The 25471-nt window shown below is 37.0% G+C and overlaps 1 protein-coding gene and 1 pseudogene across 9 annotated transcripts in view; both read right to left on the reverse strand.

Annotated features, from left to right (window-relative positions):
* LOC115232149 (protein SERAC1) overlaps positions 1–25239 on the reverse strand; it is a 42077-nt gene extending 16838 nt beyond the window's left edge. Inside the window, exons 1-9 of one of the 9 annotated variants that reach the window (XM_036499315.1) lie at positions 25079–25239; positions 14672–14847; positions 12143–12170; positions 11361–11479; positions 10596–10646; positions 8496–8621; positions 6979–7097; positions 3734–3850; positions 1306–1425 (exon numbers count right to left, since the gene is read on the reverse strand). In XM_036499315.1, coding sequence (XP_036355208.1) covers positions 1306–1425; positions 3734–3850; positions 6979–7097; positions 8496–8621; positions 10596–10646; positions 11361–11479; positions 12143–12170; positions 14672–14847; positions 25079–25224 — 1002 coding nt within the window. In that variant the 5' untranslated portion in view covers positions 25225–25239. Of the gene's footprint in view, positions 1–1305; positions 1426–3733; positions 3851–6978; positions 7098–8495; positions 8622–10595; positions 10647–11360; positions 11480–12142; positions 12171–14671; positions 14848–19216; positions 19439–19686; positions 19867–20252; positions 20402–23697; positions 23742–24151; positions 24298–24342; positions 24591–25078 lie in introns of those variants that run through there. The other 8 variants (XM_029801998.2, XM_036499324.1, XM_036499329.1 and 5 more) reach the window with 8 other exon arrangements.
* LOC115208883 lies at positions 9303–9421 on the reverse strand (annotated as a pseudogene).
* Positions 25240–25471: the final 232 nt, after the last annotated feature.

Below are 25471 nucleotides of genomic sequence, written 5' to 3' on the forward strand. Positions count from 1 at the left end.
AGCCAGTCAGGGCGGCGCTGGCTACGGCCATGTTTGGATGGTTCTCTTACGTGCCACTGAATAATAATAATTATGGTTTCAAATTTTGGCACAGGGCCAGCAATTTTGGTGGAGGGGATAAGTCAAGGCTCAACTGGTACTTGCTTTAACGACCCCGAAAAGATGAAAGGCAAAGTCAACCTTGACAGTATTTGAACTCAGAATGTGCAGGCAGGCGAAATGCTAAAGGTTCTGTCAGCTCACTGCCTTTTTTTGATAATAATAATAATAATCCTTTCTACAATAACAGACACGTGTACCTTTAATATTGTTCTCAGGGAGATTCAACATGACACAGAATGTGACAAAGCTAGCCCTTTGAAATAGAGGTGCTATATATTTTTGCCAGTTGAGTGAACTGGAGCAACATGAAATAAAGTGTTTTGCTCAAGGACACAACATATTCACAGGAATGACCTTATCATCATGAGTCATATATCCTAACCCCTAAGCTACACTACACACCTTCACATTTTGGTTTTTGTAATAACAGTTGTCATTATATTACAGCAATTTCAGCCACATTGAAGGGAGAGGCGAAATACAAGAGAGAATAAACGGTGAGAGAAAAGTGGGAGAGAGAGATTGCTGATGCTTTGCTTTGTGTGATTACAATGTTCTTATGTTCTTCATCACCTGCAGCAACACCATCATTACTGTCATTCATTCTACACCATACAAATACCAATCCAACTTGCACACATACATAATCGTTGTTGTGGACATCATCATCATTTAATGACCCTCTTCCCTGTTGGGACGATGTATGTGTATTGGTTTCTACTGCATAACTAACAACAGTAAATAGAATCCTGATCCAATGCCAAGTTCTCTTCTCCATCGAAAGAACAGTGTTTTTTACTACTGGAAATGTTGAATTAAGCACTGCAATCTCATGAAGCACTGCCCAGTTTTAAATATACATATAAAATCACCATCATTTTACCATTCCCTTTTCCACACTATTATGGACTGGAGTGCATTTACTGTGGTAAACTTCCTATGGCTGGATGTCTTTTCTGTTCCAGCCCATGTCTGTTTCCAAATACGGTAATTATATATATATATATATATATATATAGAGAGAGAGAGAGAGAGACAGATGTCATGTAGTTGACAAGTTTGCATTGTTAGTGCTTTCAAATTGCCATGCAATGCATACGTGTGTGTGTGTTATACATACATTGGTGTCAAGGTGTGTATAACAAAATCTGATCAATTAAAAGTGCGAAATAAATGAAGACAAAGCAACAATTATTTACTTACCACTGACTGTCTCAATATGGCCTCCAGAAGACTTTCTAAGATGCTCAACTCTGAGTTAGCAGCATTATCTTTATTCAAATCTTCAACACTGTCAGCATTTTCTAGATTCCAGAACAATCTCTGTGAAAATAGATAATTAAAATAATTAAATGCTAGTATGAACATGCACACACATACACACACAAACAAATCTGCATGTGCACACCACAACTCTCTAAACAATCAAATGAGACAGATAACATCTTTTACACCATGCCTTTTCATACTCCTACTTCAAAAGTCAATGGTGGTTCTCTTTGCAAGTGAAGAGTAGATTGCATGATACCTGTGTATGAAGTGTAATGCTGCACAGTAGCAAAACATATGCACTGAATGCAGAAGGTGCACAAAGAAAAAAATGAAGCAAGTATGGTCTGTTGGATGTGTGAACAACAGAGCAAAAATGAGTGTATGGGAAATGGTAGAATGAAACTGCTGAGATGAAAACTGGCTAACTGATGTTGCTACTGTTATTTTAAATTCATATTTTAATCTTTTGATCTAAATATTTCACCAGAGATAAGAAAGATAGTGATAGGGTCTGGAATGAAGAGATGAAGGTAAATAGGAAGCAGTGGCATCCGTGCTAGCGGGGTGCAAAGAGCACCATACGAGTGTGATCGTTGACAGAGTGGCTAACCGGCTTCCATGCCAGAGGCACATAAAAGGCACCATTTGAGTGTGATCGTTACCAGCGTCGCCTTACTGGCACTTGTGCCCATGCTAGTAGGGTGCCAAGAGCACCATCTGAGTGTGATCGTTGCCAGAGCGGCTAACTGGCTTCCGTGTCGGTGGCACATAAAAGGCACCATTCGAGCATGATCATTACCAGAGTTGCCTTACTGGCACCTGTGCCAGTGGCATGTGTAAAGCAATCTCTGAAAGCAATCTCTCCTGGAAATGAGAAGATATTTATGTGAAGAAAATAAGAATAATAAAGAAATAGTAGGTGTGACTGTATGGTAAGAAGCTTGCTTCCCATTGCATGGCACCTTGAGCAAGTGTCTTCTATTATAGCCTTGGGTTGACCAAAGCCTTGTGAATGGAAACTGAAAGTAGCTTGTCATGTATATGTGTATATAGGGAGAATTCACAAAAAAACAAAAGACGAAGACAGGTGGTGTAGACAACAAACAGATGTATTAGTATAATGCTCGGGAAGTGAAAAAGTCTTGAATGTTTTGAGCCTACGCTCTTCCACAGAAAGGAACACATAAAGAAACAGGAGAGGAAATAAAGAATAAACTTATTAAACAACATTACTCTTTTATGTACACTTTTTATGTACATTCCTTTATGTACACTGATTTGTTCTGCTTTTTATATTTAACCCTACAGTCTTTTATGTGGTGGTTTAATAAAGTTTGTGATTCAGTATTATCTGGTAATTGATATTTGATTTAGATGTATTTATCCATTTTCTTATCTTGTATTAGTAATTTGTGCTAAATCATTTTACCTTTGCCCATATAATACAGTAAATGAATTGATTGCATCGCAATCATTAACATTTATGTTTTTGATTTGATTTGATTTAGTTTCAGCTCACGAGCTGTGGCCATGCTGAGCAGTATATTAGATATATGTTATCCCATGGAGGGTTGCATTTACAACCCCTATCTCAATTTGTATATATATATATATATATATATATAATAATAAATATTAGGGAATAAATCCAAATTTACAGGGAAAAATAAGATTTAGGATTGAATCCAATTTTATAGTAAAATATAATATAATATTAATTAGAGACAAAACCACTATTATGCAAATCAAACAAAGAAAGACTTAATCCAATACATAAAAAATTTTATATAAATTAAATATAATTAAGATATCCACTACAATCGTTTCTTGTCACTTCAATGGACATTCATCAGTGACAAGAAACGATCGTAGTGGATATCTTAATTATATTTAATTTATATAAAATTTTTTATGTATTGGATTAAGTCTTTCTTTGTTTGATTTGCATAATAGTGCTTTTGTCTCTAATTAATATTATATATATATATATATATATATATATATATATATATATATATATATACACATACACACATATATATATATACACGCACATATATATATATACACATACACACACATATATATATATATACACACATATACATTATACATGAAGCTTGTGTCTGTGTTTGCACTCCTCCATCATTGGCGTGTTTAAGTTCTCTGTAACTTAGCTGTTCAGCAAAGAGAACAATAGAATAAGGACTAGGCTTAAATATAAGTCTTGGGGTCAAATTGTTTGACAAAAACACTTCGAGGTGGTGATCCAGCATGGTCACAGTCAAATGACTGAAATAAGTCAAAAAAAAAATTTTTTAAAAAAAGAGAATAAAAGAGAAAATTTTTCAAAACTCACCCCTAAATCTCTAGTTTCTTTTTTTTGAAGACCTGCAGAAGTGAAGTATCCAACACATGGATCTTCTGTCACCGGAAGACTTGCTAGCAATTCTCGTAATTCTGTTAACAGTTCCTTCTGAAATATGAAATAATATTTATGTATTTCAGTATTCTTTTCTAATTAATCGTTGTTGTTTAGCCATGGGTCAACGTAGTTGATAGGATCATCATCGTCATAATCATTTAGCATCTGCTTTCCATGTTGGCATGGGTTAGACAGTTTGACTGAAACTGGTAAGCAGGAGAGCTGCACCAAGTTCCAGTTTGATTTTGCATGGTTTCTACGGCTGGATGCCCTTCCTAATGCTAACCAACCTTACGTCTAGGACCACATTGTTTAATCCCTTTGATATCAATCTACCTGAGACTGACCGGGGCTCTAGGACACAAATTTCCTGTTTTTAAGTGATCTAAAGTCAAACCTTTCATCAAAATATCATGTTAATTCATTCCAAACACCAGTGTAATAATAACAAAGTTATTTTAATAAAGGTAATTTTTTTTTGCCACTATAAAGAACTATGTTACTACATTTTAATCCCAGGAAAAATGTCTGGTTACTGTCTAGTATTGTTATTACTTATATTTCATTTAGAGATTTTAGAACTAGCTATTTTAATAAATTTTTTGTTATTTTAGAAATGAACTGAAACAGATTGTATATATCAAAAGAAGTCATCATCATCATAATCGTTTAACGTCCGCTTTCCATGCTAGCATGGGTTGGACGATTTGACTGAGGTCTGGCAAACCAGATGGCTGCACCAGGCTCCAATCTGATCAGGCAGAGTTGGATGCCCTTCCTAACGCCAACCACTCTGTGAGTGTAGTGGGTGCTTTTATGTGCCACTGGCATGAGGGCCAGTCAGGCAGTACTGGCAACGGCCATGCTCAAATGGTGCCTTTTATGTGCCACCTGTACAGGAGCTAGTCCAGTGACATTGGCAACGACCTCGCTCAAATGTTGTTTTTCACGTGCTACCGGCACAAGTGCCAAAGGCGACGCTGGTAACAATCACGCTCGAATGGTGCTTTTTATGTGCCACCGACACGGGAGCCAGTCAGCGGCCCTGGCAACAATCATGCTCGGATGGTGCTCTTAATGTTCCACTAGCATGGATGCCAGTCAAGCGGTGCTGTCATCAGCCACATCAGTGAATTTGATTTCAATTTCACTTGCCTCAACATGTCTTCACAAGCAGAGTTTAGTGTCCAATGAAAGAAAGGTATGCATAAGTGGGCTGGTTACACCACTGGCATAGGCCATGGGTTATGGTCTCACCTTGCTGGGTCTTCTCAAGCACAGCATATTTCCAAAGGCCTCAGTCACTAGTCATTGCCTTGGTGAGGCCTAATGTTCGAAGGTCGTGCTTCACTACCTCATCCCAGGTTTTCCTGGGTCTACCTCTTTCACAGGTTCCCTCAACCGCTAGAGTGTGACACTTTTTCACACAGCTATCCTCATACATTCTCACCACATGACCATACCAGCACAGTCATCTCTTTTGCACACTACATCTGATGCTTCTTAGGTTCAACTTTTCTCTCAAGGCACTAACACACACACACACATATGTATGTGTGTGTTTTGTGTTTGTTCCCCACCAGTGCTTGGCAACTGATATTGATGGGTTTCTGTGCCCGTAATTTAGCAGTTTTGCAAAAGAGACCAATAGAATAAGTGCCAGGCTTAAACAAAATAGATACTAGGTTCAATTCTTTTGGCTACAAATTCTTCAAGGTGGTGCCCCAGCATGGCCACAGTTTAATGAATAAAACAAGTAAAAGATAGAAGATTTGTTTCTCCATGTTAGCACAAGTTGGATAGGTCTTAACATACAATATATTGGTTCTCATCTTATCTTCATGTTTTGTCATCTCATCTGTGAAGCTAATATGACAATACAATTTTTTTTCATGTATTCGTCTAAAGAGATTTTGATAAGGACTAAAACAAAATCAATTTGAATGTTTTTATTTTTCCACAGTATTTAATCCTTTAGTATTCAGATTACTTTGTCAAAAGTGATGTTTATTTATTCACATTTTCAAAATTTAATCATGTATTATCTTGTAGCTTTAAAATTTTCAGGATGTGATAGTTTAATTTTAGATTAACATTGTAGGGTAGCAGAATATTTTGGGCAGATATAACCAGTTTAAATGCTACCTGGTTAAATACTGAGAAGAATCAAATACACCCTATCATCTAATAGGGTATCAAAGATAAACATGATAAAACAAGACTCAAAGAAACTACTGTTGATCTGTATTGGCAAGACCTGTATTATTTAGAAAAACAAAGAAAAAGATCACAGTAAACTTGGAAATTGGAAAGAATCCAATGAAACAGGGGAAACTGGAAGAATCCAATGTTTCAGACAGATGTCTCTCTTTTATTTCACTTAAGTCACCTTTGACTTGAAGAAGATTTTGGTCAGAATCTTGAATACCACTCCCCATGGCAAGTTCATTGTATGCTTTTTGTTAGTTTTATTAAAGATAAATGATTAGTGCTGTGTCTATTCTTGAAGCTGTAAGCTTGGTTGATAAGAGAAATGATAGAAATTACACAAGAGGAATGGCTCATTATGATGAGCAGTGGCAGCACAGCAAAATTGAAAGGTATTTCATTATTTCTAGTGCTCAGTCCAGCTCCTCTTATTAGAAATGTTATCTGAATGCTGTTCTGTCTATAAAGTGAAGTGGGAGACATTTGTCTTATCTGCTTAATGTTACAATAAACCAGAATTGAACACCTTGAATACCAAGGTAGTGAAGCCACTTTCAGGTCACTGTTGTTTGTTCCTTCTCGAGCTACACCTGGCTCATAAGGGCCGATTTCCCGGTTTCCATGGCGTATAGGTTCCCCACCTGGATGGGACACTGGTCCGTCGCAGGTGAGCTGCAAGATGCAGGAGGAAAGAGTGAGAGAAAGTTGTGGCGGAAGAGTCAGCAGAAGTTCGCCATTACCTTCTGCCGGAGCTGCGTGGAGCTTAAGTGTTTTGCTCATAAACACACACATCGCCTGGTCTGAGATTCGAACCCGCGATCTCTCGATTGCGAGTCCGCTGCTCTAACTACTAAGCCGTATGCCTCCACATTGTAATAATTTAACTTTGAATGAATGGACACAGGGCAATAATAATCCAAAGCTAAACAAATAAAACAAAATGAAATGAGAAAAAAATGATTCAATGATACCTTTGTATCGGTAATCTGAGGAGGCTTTCTGAAAAACCGCATATCAGCATTTTCTGACCGTGCAAGACCAATGAAAGTTCGGTAGTCAGCTGCTTGCCGTATCTCTCGGTATTCATAGTCTGTAGAAAAAAGATGATTTCTTTCATAGGGAAAACATGTCAGGTTTGTGGAAGTGAGGTAAAAAAACAGTATAAACAAGGGAAAATAAGGGACCCCAGGTTGTAATGAAAATAGGAAATATATAGAATGAAAAAGAGGGTGTAGATATAGGAATGACAAATTAGTAGGAGGCAATATGAGAAAGGGTAAAGGTATGAGGAAGAAGGAGAGGGATAAGAAGATTGGATTTTGTGCTGTAAGAAAGAAGACATTAAAACAATTTGAAAGGCTGCAAACCTTGATGATAAATTCTTTTGCTCATTCATCTTTATGAGCTCAATCAACTGAATCTAGAAGATATGCATAAGAACAACAAAGACAAATAGCCAACTTTTGATAGAAATAGACAGAAGTGATTCAAGGAGACCACATAATGTAATGGTATTCAAAAACAACATAAATTTCCTTTCTTATGTGTGCAATTGTCAGAGAACCAAACACATAAAGAGATACCATAAGCCAAAAGTGGATTGTATGAAAGCTTGGCTGATTGAAATGCCAAGCAACAAGATCAGGAAGATCCTCATTATAGTTTTGGAAATTGAGCAGTTGCTTGAAATGTTCATCCAAAGTGAAGGAAAAATTAAACTGAGTGATTGTACACATGCTATTCTCAAGGGTCTATATGGTGCCATAAATGAGATATAAGACTAACGATTTGTAGTTTGTAGCTGATTGTTTACAAACAGGTATTTTGTGGTGTACGAGTATACCAGGATTGTTTCTGTCATTGTTAACCTCCAGGTCAGTTCTGATTGAGAAAAAAACTACAATCAAATACAACCACCTTTTTTTTTTTTATCGGGCATAGTATTATCTAGAACTACATTATCCAATAGATCCATCCTTTCTTTTTTAAGATTATAGTGTGTGATCAGAGGAAGATTTGGTAGTTATTTCTAGCATATCATGCAATGCATAAGTTTTCCAAATTGGGTCAAAATATAGAAATTTAAAGGTAGGGGTAAATCATATGTGAGAAACAAGTGTAAAAATTGTCCCCATTATAATTAGAGCAGTATAGGATAAGACAAATAGAAAAAATCCACAAGTAAAACACCAGATATCACACATCTACACAGCTACAAAATATAATGTTATTAAGGACTATTGCATATTCTCATTTAAACCGAATGCAAGAAACACAATTAACCCCCTCCCCAGGAATAATGTATGCATCTGAGACACATAAAGATGCATTTGGTGTTACATTTTCAAATGCATCTGGAGAAAAATGGAATAAGATTAACAACCATAAATGAACACCAAATTGTTTTAAAGTATTAAAAGGAAACAAAAAAATTGAAACAAGGATAAACAACAAATCAACAAAAAAAATGAAACAAACAAATAACTGCCTTCCCAACTCCTTTGAACAAGTCTCTTGACTCCAACAATTCGAGCAAGGCGACTCTCTGACTGTGCCAGTTTCAGAAGATTCCAGTGGTCATTGGTCTGCGACATAAGCCAGGGTAGAATAGCAGCTGTGGATAAATAGAAACAAGAACCAGGTTATATTGTTTTGTTTAAGCTTGGGAGAGAGGGAGAGGGAGGGAGCATGAGAGAGCATGAAAGTATTTTGATTTGCAATTAAAATGGTCATGACTAAGTACTAGATCAATGTTTTAAGGTTCAAATGCTGGCATGGGTCTGCTATACAGCATTATGCTACATACCAATCTTTTGCAATCTCAACATTTTCTACTTCTTAGAGATAAAAAGTAATACAAACAACCCTATAAATATGTGTGTGTGTGTGTGTGTGTAGAGTCTAATGAGCTGTCCTCAAGGCTGTGGCTATCATGGATGCAAAACCATTGGTAACTCTATGACTAAAATTTAATATACATATCTCTTTTACTTGTTTCAGTCATTTGACTGTGGTCATGCTGGAGCACCACCTTTAGTCGAGCAAATCGACCCTAGGACCTATTCTTTGTAAGCCTAATACTTATTCTATTGGTCTCTTTTGACGAACCGCTAAGTTACAGGGACGTAAACACATCAGCATCAGTTGTCAATGTTGGGGGGACAAACAGACACATAAACACATGTATATATATATATATACATATGTGTGTGCCATGCAGTTGGACTGAACCTGGAACGATGTAGTTCATAAGCAAGCTACTTACCACACAGCCACTCCTACACCTACTAAATTATGCTTACAGCACCTAGGTTTCCCAAGCGGTAACCCATCTAAGTACTAACTAGGCTCAATGTTGCTTAACTTCAGTGATCGGACGAGAACCAGTGTTTTCAACATGATGTGTGTGTGTGTGTGTGTGTATATATGTTGTTTTCAGGCTGCTGGGATAAGGGAAGAAGTTATAAGATTTGCATTGAATACTTGCAACAGAGTGAACTAGGCTAAAGGCAGTGATTAAATCAGCGCTCAAGAACTCAGAACACCAAGAGCTGAAACAATTACAGCAAAGTATCATGTCCAATGCTCTAACAATGTCACCAAGCTGATCTACTGTTCTGTATGGGTACTTTATTTACTCACCCCAAAGGAATGCAAGACAAAGTTGATGTTGGCAGGATTTGAACCTGGAGTGCAAGGAGACAACAAATGCCACATGGCATTTTTTCCGCATATGTTGTAATGCCAGTTCACTGTCAGTGAGGTTGAGCATCCTAAGATCTTCAAAAGATCTTTCTATTCAAGTTTACCTCAGTGTTCAGATAATTTATAGAACAATACAAGATAAGGTAGTAACTTTTGTCAGAAACAATAAACATCCTTTTTCATTAACCACATCTCTTTTACTTGTTTCAGTCATTTGACTGCGGCCATGCTGGAGCACCTCCTTTAGTCAAGTAAATCGACCCCAGGACTTATTCTTTGTAAGCCTAGTACTTATTCTATCGGTCTCTTTTGCCGAACCACTAAGTTACGGGGATGCAAACACACCAGCATTGGTTGTCAAGCGATGTTGGGGGTACAAACACAGACACACAAACACACATATATATACATATATACGATGGGCTTCTTTCAGTTTCTGTCTACCAAATCCACTCACAAGGCTTTGGTCGGCCCGAGGCTAAAGTAGAAGATACTTGCCCAAGGTGCCACGCAGTGGGACTGAACCTGGAACCATGTAGTTGGTAAGCAAGCTACTTACCACACAACCACTCCATCTATATTTCTTTTTAAAGAAAAACAAAAAAAGAAAGAGTCAATTCAAAATAGGTCAAACTGATATAACTCACTTGACCTGGCTTAGGTTATACTCATAAATTTGGATAAGTTTATACAATGTGGCAAGATGAAAATTCTTGTCCTCTTACCAACAGATTTATGAACTTTGCTGAGTGAATTTTTGCTCACACAAACCACTACTGATTTCTTTGGACTTCAGATTTTAATTTTTGTTAAAACTATCATAGGGATAAAACGTTTTAGTAGTAATTTCTGTTATTTGATTACAGAAGGAAATTTCCCTTACCTAGCTTATCACTTCTTGGTTTTACTTTTACTGGGCCAGTGTTTAGGTCAACTGAAAAAAGAATATTTAAGAGATAGGTCATAATCAAACAGAATTTATTTCCATAAATGTTACTCTTATATGCTGTCGTCATTTAACCCGAGTTAATCTTAGTGAGAAAACCTCTGGGCAGAGATTGTTTTCTCATACATAGTGCATTATTAGCATTTTTTCAAGACATTTGACAGCTATTTTTAACAGGTCAAGTGACTGCAAGAGCATCTATCATTGAGCTGCACCATTTCCAAGAGGAGTGTCCTCGAATCAGCTTCTCACCAAGAAGCAGTAGTTAAGAATCTGTAGCAGTGTAGTGATGGGTATTGAGCTACTTAATTATCATTTCCTGAACCTTTTAGCATTTAAACTGGCCGTATCTGGCTCAAATATTCTACCTGTTTTATGTTCAAACTAGCCAGATTTGACCTCTTACACCTACCCTACGATGTCATTTTAGAAATATCAATCACATCATCAAAAGTGATACTGGAAAATAATACACCTGAAAGGATTAATAAAGTTCATTGATCAGTTAGCATTAGTCAAGTTCATACAACATCTTGCAAGAAACAAATAAATTCTATAAATGTTTCCCCAGTGCAGCATAGCAAGCAAGCTTGCTAGCCATTGATACAACAGCAGTTATATAAGTACTTAAACAAGTCAGAAAAAGTAACCAATGATTAATGTGACCAAGTGAATAATGAGAGACATCCATGTTTTACTCACCGATACGTGAGAAACTTTGAGAAAATTTTGATTCAGATCTACGATCCATATTAGAGACGTTATTGAAGGAGGGCAGGTTTTCATCTAACATCTTAACCTCGAGGTAAACTGCTGACCCACTGAAAGAAAGGTTAACAAAACATACCAATGCTTAGAAACAGTTTATAACCTAAACTGCTTTTTTTATACGTTCAAAGAAAAAATATTTTGAAAAGACACATCAATGAAACAAATGAAGAAAATTAACTTGCTAGCATTCAGGTTATTGAGAACTGGGTTGATCTTTCGAGAGCATAACTAAAAAGTTCAAGACAGATTTTCTGAAAATAATGAATTCTGGGTAATGGGACAAACCAACACCAACTTAGCTATTCTAAATAGCTGTTGGAAAGACGTAGAATATGTATAAAAGAATGTTAACCACAACAGACAGGAATTTTGTTGAGACAAACTTTCTACAGCCCAATGCCCTCCAAGTTGCCAACCCTCACCAGTTTTTAACAATGGCAGTATTTCCCCATGACCAGACATGTTTCCAAAGAATGAAGACAAAGGACATCATTTGCATGACAGTGATATTCACTTACAACTATATAAAGGCAAGGACACACACACACACCACACACACACACAAACACACACACATGCACGCATGACAGACTTCTTTCAATTTCTGCCAACTAAATCCTCTCACAAGGCTTTGATCGGCCTGAGTTAATAACAGAACACAATTACCTATGAAAACAACTGTGAAAAATATATAATGTGAAAGGTGTACTTACCACATTAGAACTCCACCCAAGACAATTCCTGAAAGATACAAAATAAAATTTTGTTAAATCGTTATAAGCTGTAGGTGCAGTTAATGCAGACTTACTCAAAACTTGGACCATGTGTTATATATTGCATTATTCCATCTTACCCACCACTGTCACAATTATCATTCAAATCTTCAGGCATCATCATATCGTTTTTGTAATCCTTTTAGAGTCAGCATTTTCATTAAGACTACTTAGGTTGTATAAGTCTGTTATACATCATCTCTCCATGCATCTCAATCACGTAACTCTCTCATCTGAAACTTAATGTTTTCAAGGCTCATTTCATTATCTACTAATTTTTACTTGGTCTAATATCTATCATAAGATACCTTACATAGTACTAAAGTGTTTACATAAGGTAGTAGCAAGGTTCTTAATATTTTTGACATCATAGCACACAGAAGATCAAATAAGAAAATAAAAATGGCACACCTCATATGGAAAGTTCAACAAAACAAAAATAATTTTTCATGCTAATAATCTAGCAAAGAATATAAAGAAGTATAAGTCATCTTGTTCAAATAATCATACATATGCATAAGAAACTTATAAGTAACATGCTTTCAAGATACGTTAGCAATGTTTGGATTTCCTAAAGCCTTAAATTACATTTTTCAAAACTAGCAGTGTTCATAAATATTCCTTGCAGCATACTGTTTGAGAATCACTACTTTACATTATCAACATATGTTCCTATGTCATCCAGTCAGATTGTGTACCTATACGACCTTAGTCATCTTTACTGATATACATGTACCAATCAGAAGTCTAGCCAGGTTCTAAAGTTTGTGAGAGCGAGCACACACAAAAAAGGTATTGTGACACATATCAAACAATTTTTAACTTGTTTCCCTTATATTATATGAAATATTTCAATAGTTATATGTAATTGTTTTCTACTTTCATTAAGCTTATGATCCAGTAATAATATCATTATGTTTGAAACTTTCAACTACTGATGTAGGTAACTAAAGAGCAAAGAAAAAATTGTTGAAAAGACATCAATTTTGAAAAATGTGCTCAACGGGAGTGGTCACTTCCCTTGCTCCCCAATAAGTTATGCCACTGTTACCAATGTTTGTGATGCCTGACTCATTTTGTCAACTCATTCCAGCCATGCTCATAAGCTCACTTTATCCATTCAGAGTTTTATACTTAACTCAGTCTACTATAATTGTTACACATCATTTGTTATATTTCCTGTCTATGTTTTGTTCAGTAGAGTAGCAGATTTCTTATACCTGTCTCATATACTATCGGGTGTTTGGGCTAAATTTGACTGTTTGCATAAAAGGAAAAGAAAATACCATATCCCACCCCAAAATAAAAGTATTTTAAAATATCAAAAAATATCAACTACACTATGGCTGGAAGATAACAGTTTACACAAAGTAGATGCCCTTAGCTTCCAGCACAGCCTCAAAACAGCTCCAGAACATGGCATATGCATTCCTTACTGTGTCCCTGGGGAGATCTTTGAATACCTTCTTGGTCTTGACTACCAGCTCAATCTTGGTGTTGCAGGCTGAGTAGTTGGTACCTTTCTGAACCACACCCTGCACATAGTAATCTATGGGATTATAATCGGAGAAATTAGGAGGCCAGAAATTGGGGTGGGTGAAGTTGTGGATATTCTCCAGCAACCACTTTTGACTCTTTCTACACTAAGGTGTAGTGGTAATACACACCAGACTGAGACAAGGAATATTTGAGATACTGCACCTGTAAGTCACTGTTAAATGTTTTATGATTTAATCAGATTCAGCAAAGAGCTGAATCCTACTGCCACACATATGTCTTTCCAACAGCAACCCTCTCCAGTCAGGGTTTGACCAGTCTCCAGTAGCTTCACATAGCTGTCTGAACTGAGCCTAAGGCTCTCTCATACAGTTGTTGGATGAATTCCTGTATGCAAATGTAGTCAGAACACTTGCTGTGTCCCTTCCTGCTGGCCACAGCTTCAAAGTCTCTATTGCAGCTGTCCATGTCATGTGTCATAACCTTTACAGTGTTTACAGACCACTGACCAGCAGTCATGATGTTGGCATTTCGATACCTGATGTGAATCATCATAATTCAAGTACTCTTTTTCCATGGAGGCTTTCTGTCCTCCATGTCAGCTAACTTTTTCTCAACTACAACTTTAATTTTTATGCTCTCTAATGCTATTGGTTGTTTGCTAATACATCAAGCTGTCCCTGACAAAAGGAGACAAAAATAAATTGTCAAATTTAGCCCGAACACTCTGTATGTAGAGAGAATCTGTTGCCATAACATACCATTACATTACATTCTATGTCCTAAGGTGTAGTGGTAATACACACCAGATTGAGACAAGAAATATTTGAGACACTGCACCTGTAAGTCACTGTTAAATGTTTTGTGATTTAATCAGATGAAAAATAAATAAATAAAACTTCTATGTTGGTTTTGAAAAATGAATGTAAAACAGTAAAAAAAAGAAAGGGGATAAGAAAAAAATTTACATACCAATCTTTCTTAACCTGGAGCGCAGATTGCTTCGTCTGGCCCATTGTTGTAACCATTGAGACGAATGTCGACGGGGGAGAATGAAACTGTTGCTCTTGTGCCATTTGCAAATTAGTTGAGGATGGACAGCCGAAAAATGCTGAATCGGCATTGGGCATGCTAAGTGGTAACTTTTACTGGAAAAAACCCAAAAGAAACACATGTCATTATTATTTATTTCATTACAAATAAGAAAATGAAATGACAAAGGAATAAAACGATTATCTTATTAACTCCATTAGCTTACAGCTGTTTTTACTATAAGATGTGGTGGACTCATAGTTGTGTCCTGAATAACATTTTATAGCTTCATCAGAGTCTCAGATACGTATCACTATTATACAATGAGGCGTAGGAGTGGCTGTGTGGTAAGTAGCTTGCTTACGAACCACGTGGTTCTGGGTTCAGTCTCACTGCGTGGCACCTCGAGCTGACTAAAGCCTTGTGAGTGGATTTGGTAGACAAACTGAAAGAAGCCCATTGCATATATGTATGTGTGTGTGTATGTGTGTATGTATGTATGTGTATATATGTTTGTGTGTCTGTGTTTGTTCCCCGCAACATTCCTTGACAACCGATGCTGGTGTGTGACAATTAAGTAAGTTCTTCAGAGTAAAGTGCACCTTTACATCTTGTTTTTGTTAAACAGCTGATTAACTTTGTGGCTGTTCAGAAAGTTTTATTGATAAGAAAGATGTAGAGCTAACAGAGAAACATTAACCCCCCCCCCCAAAAAAAAAACCATGCATCCACACTTGCTACTACCTTATGTAAACACTTTAGTACTATTGCCATAATTTAGAAGTTAAAGGGTGTTGGAATGAATATGAAGGTTATGTGGTCAATTATAGAAAAAGTGTGAGCAATTTTGCAACTTTTGTCCTACAAGGAAGCTCTACACGATTTGTCACAGCACTCCAATCCAAAACAAAATATCCAAGCATATCTTAACTTGCTGGTGTATACCAATGTCTTCTGTTGATAAATCTTCAAAGAAGAACCAACACCTGATACTTGATGAAAAGTATTTAAGTTGATCACATGACCAGTCAAAGGCATTTAACACTAAGGAGTATAGGTGACAGTAAAACTGACTACATGAAACCTTTAGGTGAGGAAATAATCTAGCTTACCCACATAAAAAAAATTATAACAAACTTTACACATCTTTAGCATGTGTACTAAATATCATCAACAGCAGCACTCATGTTTTTGCATGAAAAATATAAAAATATAAAACAAACAAGTATGTGTTTTGAAGATGAATTCTGCGTTGGCATTTTGGGCAACTGTTTTCTGTTGTAGCTTCAGGTGAGCAAAAGGCTTTTGAGTAAAATTTGATGAATAGAAATTTATATGCAATCTTGTTGATGTGTGCGTGTGTGTTTCATCAGCATCGTTTAACGTCCAATTTCCATGCTAGCATGGGTTGGACGGTTTGACCGGGGTCTGGGAAACCAGGAGGCTGCACCAGGCTCCAGTCTGATCTGGCAGTATTTCTACAGCTGGATGCCCTTCCTAATGCCAACCACTCCGTGAGTGTAGTGGGTGCTTTTTACGTGCCACCGGCACAGGGGCCAGAGGAGACTGGCAAACAACCATAATCGGTTGGTGCTTTTACGTATCCTTACATGGACGCCAGTCAGGCTGCGCTGGCATCTGCCACGTTTGGACGGTGCTTTTAACGTGTCACCATAACGGGTATCTTAACTACAATTTCCATTTGATTTTCATTTTGATGTTGGTGTTAACGTACTTGACTCAATGTTTGCGTATGCAAAAGCATTTAGATTCCTAGCAGGACCGGAAAGTAACATCTGTGCTGCTCCTGTTTAAGAGAAGAATCAAGTGATGACATTGCTCAAAATTAGGTTGCACCTGTTATATATATAAAGGTAAAAGGTGCTGCAATATCAGAGGAAGGTTAACAGGGAAAATAGCTTTTGTATGTGGAAGATGCACAAGTACAATAAACACCAAAAATGTACAGAAAATAGACTCCATCAACTGCCAGTGGGGTAAGCTAGAGGTAGTATGTAGCTTCTGTTATCAAGGTAACCAAGTTAGTAGCGTAGCTGTGAGAATAAGATTAGGCTGGGCAAAGTTCAGAGAGCTCCTACTTCTGCTAGCAACAAAGAGCCTCTCCTTCAGAGTGAAAGGCAGATTGTTAGATGCCTGTGTGCAAATAGCTATATTACATGGCAGTGAAACATGAGCTGTGACAGCTGAGGTCATGCGTAGGCTTGAAAGAAATGAAGCTAGTATGCTTCGCTGGATGTGCAATGCCAATGTGCATGTTTGACAGAGTGTAAGCATCTTGAGAGAAAAGTTAGGCATAAGAGGCATCAGATGCGGTGTGCAAGAGAGATGACTGTGCTGGTATGGTCATGTGATGCATATGTAGAAGGACAACCATGTAAAGAAGTACTGATTTCTAATTGTGAAGAGAACCTGTAGTAGAGGTAGACCCAGGAAGACATGGGACGAGGTAGTGAAGCATGATATTCAAACTTTGGGCCTCACAGAAGCAATGACTAGTGACTAAGACCCTTGGTAATAGGCTGTGCTTGAGAAGACATGTCAAGCCAAGTGAAATTGTAGTCATTGCTGATGCTGGTGTCATGTAAGTGGCACCCATACCAGTGGCGTGTGAAAAGCATCTTTCAAGCATAGGACCTCACATAGGCAAAGTGGCTGAGCTCCTTTCGAGCAGTGGGCCTCACGGAGGCAAAATGGCTGAGCTCCTTTTGAGTGTTGGGCCTCACAGAGGCAATGACCGAGACCTTTGACATTATATTGTACTTGAGAAGAAGACCCATCAAGCTGAGAAAAATCACAGTTGTAGAAGATACTGGTGTCATGCAAAGGCACCCATTAAGCTCTTGGAGTGGTTGGTGTTAGGAAGGGCATCAAGCCATAGAAACCATGCCAAATCAGACTGGAGTCTGGTGCAGCCTTCCAGCTTGCCAGCCCTAGTCAAACTGTCAAATCCATGCCAGCATGGACAACAGACGTTAAATAATGATGATGATATATATATATATATATATATATATATACACACACACACACATATATTAAGTGATTATGTATGTATACCAATGTGGGATGGAAAAATATTCAAGCATTAAACAAAACTAACTGGTGATATTGTATTCCATATTGGTTATGTCCCTTCACATCCAGGTTAACTTTGCCAGCCTTTTCTTAAGACACCTATTTCAGCCCTCCCACCCTTGAGCTTGTAGAATGTCAAGGATGAGAGGGCTGTATCAATACTGTGCTGGTATTCTTAGCAAACATAAGTATGGCTTTGATTCCACAGTGAAGCACTTTGAGCAAATGTCTTTTAATACAGGGTTGGCTTCAGCAGTAGCTTGTGAGTGGAAAATGTGAGGTGGTCTGTCATATAGAGCCATGAAGATCAGTAAATACTTTCACTGTGTATGAGAAATATATATGAAATGTATGCATGTATGTTTTTATGTATATGTGTGTGATTATATTCCAACCCCTCTCAGACAGCAGTTGCTCTGAATATAAAAATTAATCCTAAAAAGGATAGAAAATGGTAAAGGATTGCATGCATGTGCATGCACACACACAGAGCTTTGGTGCTATAAAGTGGAGGAACAGAACTCACTATCCAAGAATAATTATAGCGTTTTATTTAACTATAAAGCTACACAGTTGTCACATGGTTTCAGTTTCATGCATGCGTATGTGTGTGTCAACCAAGGAATCATAATGATTTGTGTCCTACCACTGACACTGCATTGTACCTAGGGCAAAGACAGTTAGAAGTTAAATGTTCAGACCACTTTGCTATAAACATCTATGATACATGTGCATGGAGTGGTAGTACTGTAAAAGTGATGAGTGTTACTTTGCATTTCAATGCAGAATTCAGGTCTTGTCCTCCAGAAAGCTTTCAAATTGTACCATCACTACTATCACAAGCAGCCAATTGTGGGTCGTCACATAGTGGGAATTAATCTCAATACTAGAAACCGATTATTAGTTTTAAAGTGGCGGGAACCTTTACATGGTCACTCGATCTGTTAAAAATAACAACCCAGTTTTCCACGACTCACATCGTCATTATCTTAGAGAAGGACACGTATATAATGCGGTTCTGGATTCCTTTGCACATACCCTAGTTTGATTACCACCAGAAAATATTAGGTACACATCCTTGAAAAGAATATATATGTGTGTGTGTGTGTGTGTCCATAACATTTTATAACAGAAACATCTATAACTTTGTAACTTTTTGGTTTCAGCGGTCAAAACCTATAAGAACGAGAGTAAATCGCTCCAAATGCACGTATGTGCACCCTTCTCTTGCGTCAAAATAAATGCGTCCCGCTTAAACGTAGAATGCTATCAATTTGCATGGGCTACAATACGGCCACACATTTGCTACCACAAAGTACGAAGTGTCTAAAGATACACAAACAGATACGGTTACAAATGAAGAGCTTTGTGAATAGGAAAGTTACCTACCACTGTGTCTAGTTACATATCTTTGAGGTAATTCGATCCTTTTACACTACGCAAAGTAGAGTTGAGAGAGATGGATGGAGGGAGAGATGGAGAGAGAGAGTTTACAATAAGTCGCTGTTCTATAAGTTTATTGAAGTAATTATTCTGAGGTGAGGAAGTCTTCCACGAATTCTTCCGGTAAAGTAGTATTCGATTTCTACCTAGTATTATCGGTAAATTTTACCGTGACATCTTCACTCCACGAGGATTTTTAATTACCATTTATTATTTATCCTTCGTAACCGGGTAAATTTTAGTAAATACATATTGTGTTTAATTCGTAAACAGTAAAAGAAAAAAAGGTAAATAGTAGTGAATAAATTGGGTATCCTTGCGAAATGTATATCGATATTTTAATTTCCCTACCCCCACCCCAATCAGATTGTACTACCATTCATACGTAACAAATGAAAGAGAATAGTTTCACATACGCAATCTGCAAGCGAATGAACGACAATGGATATAAAACATGGCATTGCCGAATAAATAATAGACCAGGCCTTTTGTCTGTTAGGTTGTGTGCACATTCTCGTGCTGACGACATACTGTACTGTTACCATTGTTCAAATAATAACAAAGGATACATTGAAATACACATTATACATTATAAGCTATTGTTGTCGTTGCGTAACCCCAAGTCAATGAAGGTAGTTATGATAAAAGGTATTTCAACCGTGACCATCTCGCCTTTTTTGTTTAGGCATAAACCTAGAGTATTCTGGACTACATTATTTAAATGCCTTCAAAAAAAAATAAATAAATAAAAAAAAGCAGAATGTGATATGAGGAAAATTTGGCTGTTATTTCTAGCAGCTCGCAATACTCAATGTACTTTTAGCAAATCACTTCCTCCAATTACTACATCACCTACAAAGGAAAATGGAAACGGAATGGCTCGCAGACTACATAGCTATTTTAAGAGAAATAAACATTCAAGCAATCATAATTAGATAGAAAACGTCCAAAAATAAACAAAATTATAAGCTTTACTTGTTACCTTTATATGTTATACCACCCATTGTATTTAAACAGTTATGGTTAGTTTTGGACAAATTATTTTTCTTTAATTATAATTCCAGTCACATTTAAGATGCACTGTAAGAATCGGCACCTGTACTAGCCTTAGAATATATTACTTTAACGATGCCGGAAGGATGAAAATGCAAAGTTGACCTCGGAAGGATTTGAACTCAAAACGTAAAGGGAAGTAACTAAACATTCAACGCACGTTTGTTAGACGGTTCCACGATTCTCCTAATCCACCCATATAATCCTTTCTACAATAGGCACAAGGCCTGAAATTTCGGTGAGGGAAATAACCGGCCTTACTTAATTTATCAACCCCCGAAAGGATGAACGGCAAATTTGAACTTACAACGTTGCGACAGGCGAAATACCGCTAAACATTTCGTCCAGCGTGCTAACGATTCTGCCAGCTCGCCGCCTTAATCCACCTATATAATCATGATAAGTCTCATGTATGTCAGAGAAAGATAGAACCTGGAGTTATAAAAGGTTTCCTAGCAACCCTCAACTTTACAACCCAAGGTGGTGAATTGTTTTCTTCTTTTTTTTTTTTCCTTTTTTCTCTTTCTTCTTTCTCTCTTTTTTAGTCTTTTTAATTTTTTCAATTGTGTTCTATGTTTTGTCTAGTTTTCTAGTTTGATTTTGTAAAACGGTAAACACTGCGAAGGCAATAAAAAAATTTAATTTAAAATAAGAGGAATACACAGTTGTAAATAAAATGTGGCATAGTTTCGGTTGTAGTTTCGGTTGTAGTAGCACAGATTTCCGTCGATTTCCGTAAAAAACTTTTATTTTTTTACATAAGTAATGAGAGCGAAAGAGACTAAGAGGAAGCGATTTTACGACGAGAAGGTTTCACTTTGAAATCGGCCTGTGTGCGTTTGATGGGGTGTGGGAGACAGACAGTATGTTGTGTAAGTGAAGTGCTTCTGTTAGTGTGTGCGAAGAGACAGAGAGAGTAATGTGTGAAAGAGAGAGATAACTGATTTTTTACTCGGTGTATGTGTATATGTATGTATGCATGTATGTGTGTGTGTGTGTATGTATCTATGTATGTGTGTGTGTTTATGTATGTATGTATGTATGTATGGCCGATTCATCGTAATTTTTTACTCGGTGTATGTCTGCATGTATGTGTGTGTGTGTAAGTACGTGTGTGTGTGTGTGTATGTATGTATGTATGTATGTATGGCCGATTCAGTGTTTACATTATTTCGAATTAAAACGAAAGATTACCTTGCGGCGCCTGTTTATGTAACAGTCTGCTATGTAGAAAATAATGAGGTTGACTCAATGGAATAATGACAGTGATCGAAGATATAGACAAAATTTTTTTTATTTAATCGTTATACATGCCTTGTCGACTGCTACTGTGCAGCCTTAATGTCTCTGTTGATGTGACGATGGTGAAATGGTAAGAAAAAGATGGGAGAGTTATAAAATGAGGAGATATTCTTCTCATGAGAAAAGAGTTGCATTCAAAGGAAAAAAAAAGTTAATAGTCTATAGAGGTGCACAGAAACTGGGTGCAAGCATGCATATATATGCATGTGTAAACATTGTGTTGTGCAGCAAAAGGAACGAACAGTACAAAATGTGTAAGGAAAAGTGACAAAATCCGATTGGTAATGTTCTGTGTGAAAAGTCTATGCCGGCCATACATACATACATACATACATAAACACACACACATACATAGATACATACACACACACACACACATACATGCATACATACATATACACATACACCGAGTAAAAAATCAGTTATCTCTCTCTTTCACACATTACTCTCTCTGTCTCTTCGCACACACTAACAGAAGCACTTCACTTACACAACATACTGTCTGTCTCCCACACCCCATCAAACGCACACAGGCCGATTTCAAAGTGAAACCTTCTCGTCGTAAAATCGCTTCCTCTTAGTCTCTTTCGCTCTCATTACTTATGTAAAAAAATAAAAGTTTTTTACGGAAATCGACGGAAATCTGATCTACGACATACGAAACATCGCCCAGTTGTAAATAAAATGTTACTGTTGTTTAACCCCAGATTAACCCTCGAGCAGACCTTTGATTAAAGTCATTCCAGTTGCGACTATCCCATCAATTTGGTAATCAGGGATTGGTATATCAGTCTCAGGTATATCAATGCTACATTAATCCCAGATCTTTCATTTAACAATGATTCAAAATAAACAAATGTTTTCCGATATACCGATAGCTTTCTGTATTCTCACACATCGATTAAAGCCGAAGTAAAGAAGAAAAAAAACAGGTGGCAGAACTACAGAATCATGCCCCTCCCTCAGACTTTGGATGATCATAACTTTCAGAAAAATGGATATTTTTTAATGAAATTTTCTACGAATATGTGTTATATCATGTTGATTCCGAATATACAAAACTTTTGGGGAAAAGTGTTTTAGGAGGGGGTGGAGTGGGGGAATTTCGGAAAATTCACCGGCGTCCACTTCAATTCGTCTTAACTTTCAAGAAAATTGATATTTTTAAATGAAATTTTCTACAAATATATCTCGGACTATGTAGATTCCGGGAACATAGGAATTTGGGGGGAAAACAATTGGGGGTTACTTTTGAGGACCGTTCCCCATTTGTTTCATTTTCTCCGTTTTGTGCATCTGTAGATTTCTAGTCCTCTCTCTCTCTCACACACACACACACATATATAAATATGTGTAATTAAAAACGTTCAAACGGGGAATTATTCTATTCAATGTCTTTCTGTTAGAAACGTTTAGACCTTTAGCTGGTATTTTTTAGCATAACGAGTTTTCTGGTGACAGCTTCACTGCCCGCGGCTTCAATAGAAATCTACGGACGCACATTTTTCTATAAACACAACGTATTAGCGTGTTTGTGTAAAATATCAGGTAGCTACGCATGCATATAAAAGATGTGTGTAGAATCACGAAATATCTCTTCATGCGTGTGCTAACGACAGATTTTCACGAATGAATCCGTGATAACCACATGCACACATTTCCTAAGTAAGCGCAAGCGATTATATATGATGTATGAAACTGCACGACGAAGTAATTTTTAATTCATGGACATAACGTGTATGAAGCGAAACGACTGCATGTTTGATACTTATTTATATACAATCTACATCTCTATTTATACATTTTCCCATAGTACTTTCAGTATCATTCTATACTTGTTTCTCATAGGAGGTGGTCTTGTGAGGATTGAAGAGAGAGCGGATAACTTGCCATATTTAACGTAAAATAGCTTAAAACATTTTGTGTGTTTGGGAGGTGATTTTAATATATTTAATTATATAACACGTATGTGTATGATGCATATATAATACAAAACCACATTAAAATACAAATCTAAAACCGAAGAAAACACAAGCATGGGTGAAGAAAGAAAAATTATAAATTTAACCAACACTAAGTGCCTCAGTTGGTCGCACACCATAAGTTTTAACGGAACCTACTGAAGCAAGTCAACACGCGACAACAACGGGATAAGGCGTTGGAACAGCTAAGCACCTTCACAGGTATACCTGAGACATCGATAAACGTTGTAAACGGCCCGACCCTTCACTAAGAGAGTAGATGGCAAAATTTTCACCTTTGGGAGGCAGGATATTCTCAGTTTGAGAATCGCTGATCTATATACCATATTTTGGAGAGTTTTACTTTCGATTTCGTATTAAATGACCTGGCATTTGTCACAAATGCTGTATTAGTAGGCAGGGAAAGTTTGTTTTTCTTTCCCTTTTTATAGTAATTTCAACTGCTGATATCCGTTTAAATCAGAATAAAAAAAACAAAGAGAGATAAATGAAATGATATCTATATGTAGATGATCAAAATATTGATTTCGAAAGTATAATTTACCTTCATGTCCAGTGTTATATTTATAGATCCACATATACATTTATAGATACATATAAATTTTAAGGAGAAGGTTGAAGAATATTTATCTTAAGGAAATAAACAAAATTGATGTGTATTGTAGGTAGGATGAAAATCAGTAAAAAAAATGAAAACAAAACCAAAGAATTTAGTGAAAAATTGAAAACACATACACTTGTGTAAACTCACCATGGTTGTCTTTCTTTATAACAATCTTTTGTATGGAAGATAGTAAACTAATGTATCCAGATTCTCCCAGCTCATGATGTTGTGCTAATGTGGTAATAGACTAATCTTTGCTAATAGTTGTTGGTGTTTAGCCCTAAAACAAGCCAAAATGGTTGAGTGTAGCTTGAGAGAAATTTGGCTGCTATTTCTAGCAGGCTGGTCGACAACGAAGAGCAGTTGTTGGCAATATTTTTTGAGAAGCGAGCCGCACTACTAAAACATTTCGGTGGACATCCGCGATAGGGGAAGATGAAGTGGGGGGATTAATAAAAACATTTTCTGAAAAAAAAAAAAATGTTCTTTTTCTTAAAAAGATGTTTCTGATTATTTCCAAATGCACCGTGAAAAAATCTCCGTCAAAGCGGAGAAATTCCAACTTATGTAGGCTACCTATCTCTGACGTCCGCCAAAATTTCGAGGTAATTTTTCGTTCGGCGCGCCGTTCGTTAAGTCCCACGGGCTCCAGTTTGCCCATGCCTAACGTCGAGGCTACTCCACAAAACCAAAACTAATTAACTTCAGTTAGCGCTGACTTATTATGGCAAAGTATTTGTAGACTAGCTAAAGTTGCTTTCTCATAACTTTTCTTAATAATCCATATTTTTAAAATGAAATTTCAGAGGTACTTTTTCGATTACGTTTGTTTAAAAGAAATTATTCAGAAAGAAAAGAAGCCCATACCTTTTATAACAATTTAGTAACTTGCTCACTATTATAGTACAACACAATAATGGTAAGGTAAGAGGACGGGGCACATTGCGGCATATCGTCTCTACAATCCGCAGGAATTGCTGAATGGTATCCTTCCGAAAAATTACCTTGAACATTTTTATAGTGGTGCGGCTCGCCTGATGATGAGTTATGTCTCAGGCTTCTCGAAAAAGGTTGCCCATGCCTGATCATTATGTGATAAATGCAAAATTTTATGCGTCTGTCCGTGTGGTTTCCTGACTCATAGACTTAGTCCCCACTCTCTACAAAGGGAACATATTTGGAATCAGGGCAATCCTGGGAATGTTTCAGTGTCACTTATCCACCTGCCTGTAAGGTAAATTCGGACCACCCTATCACACC

This window comes from Octopus sinensis, linkage group LG2, assembly GCF_006345805.1.
Source record: "Octopus sinensis linkage group LG2, ASM634580v1, whole genome shotgun sequence".
Classification (NCBI taxonomy): Eukaryota; Metazoa; Mollusca; class Cephalopoda; order Octopoda; family Octopodidae; genus Octopus; species Octopus sinensis.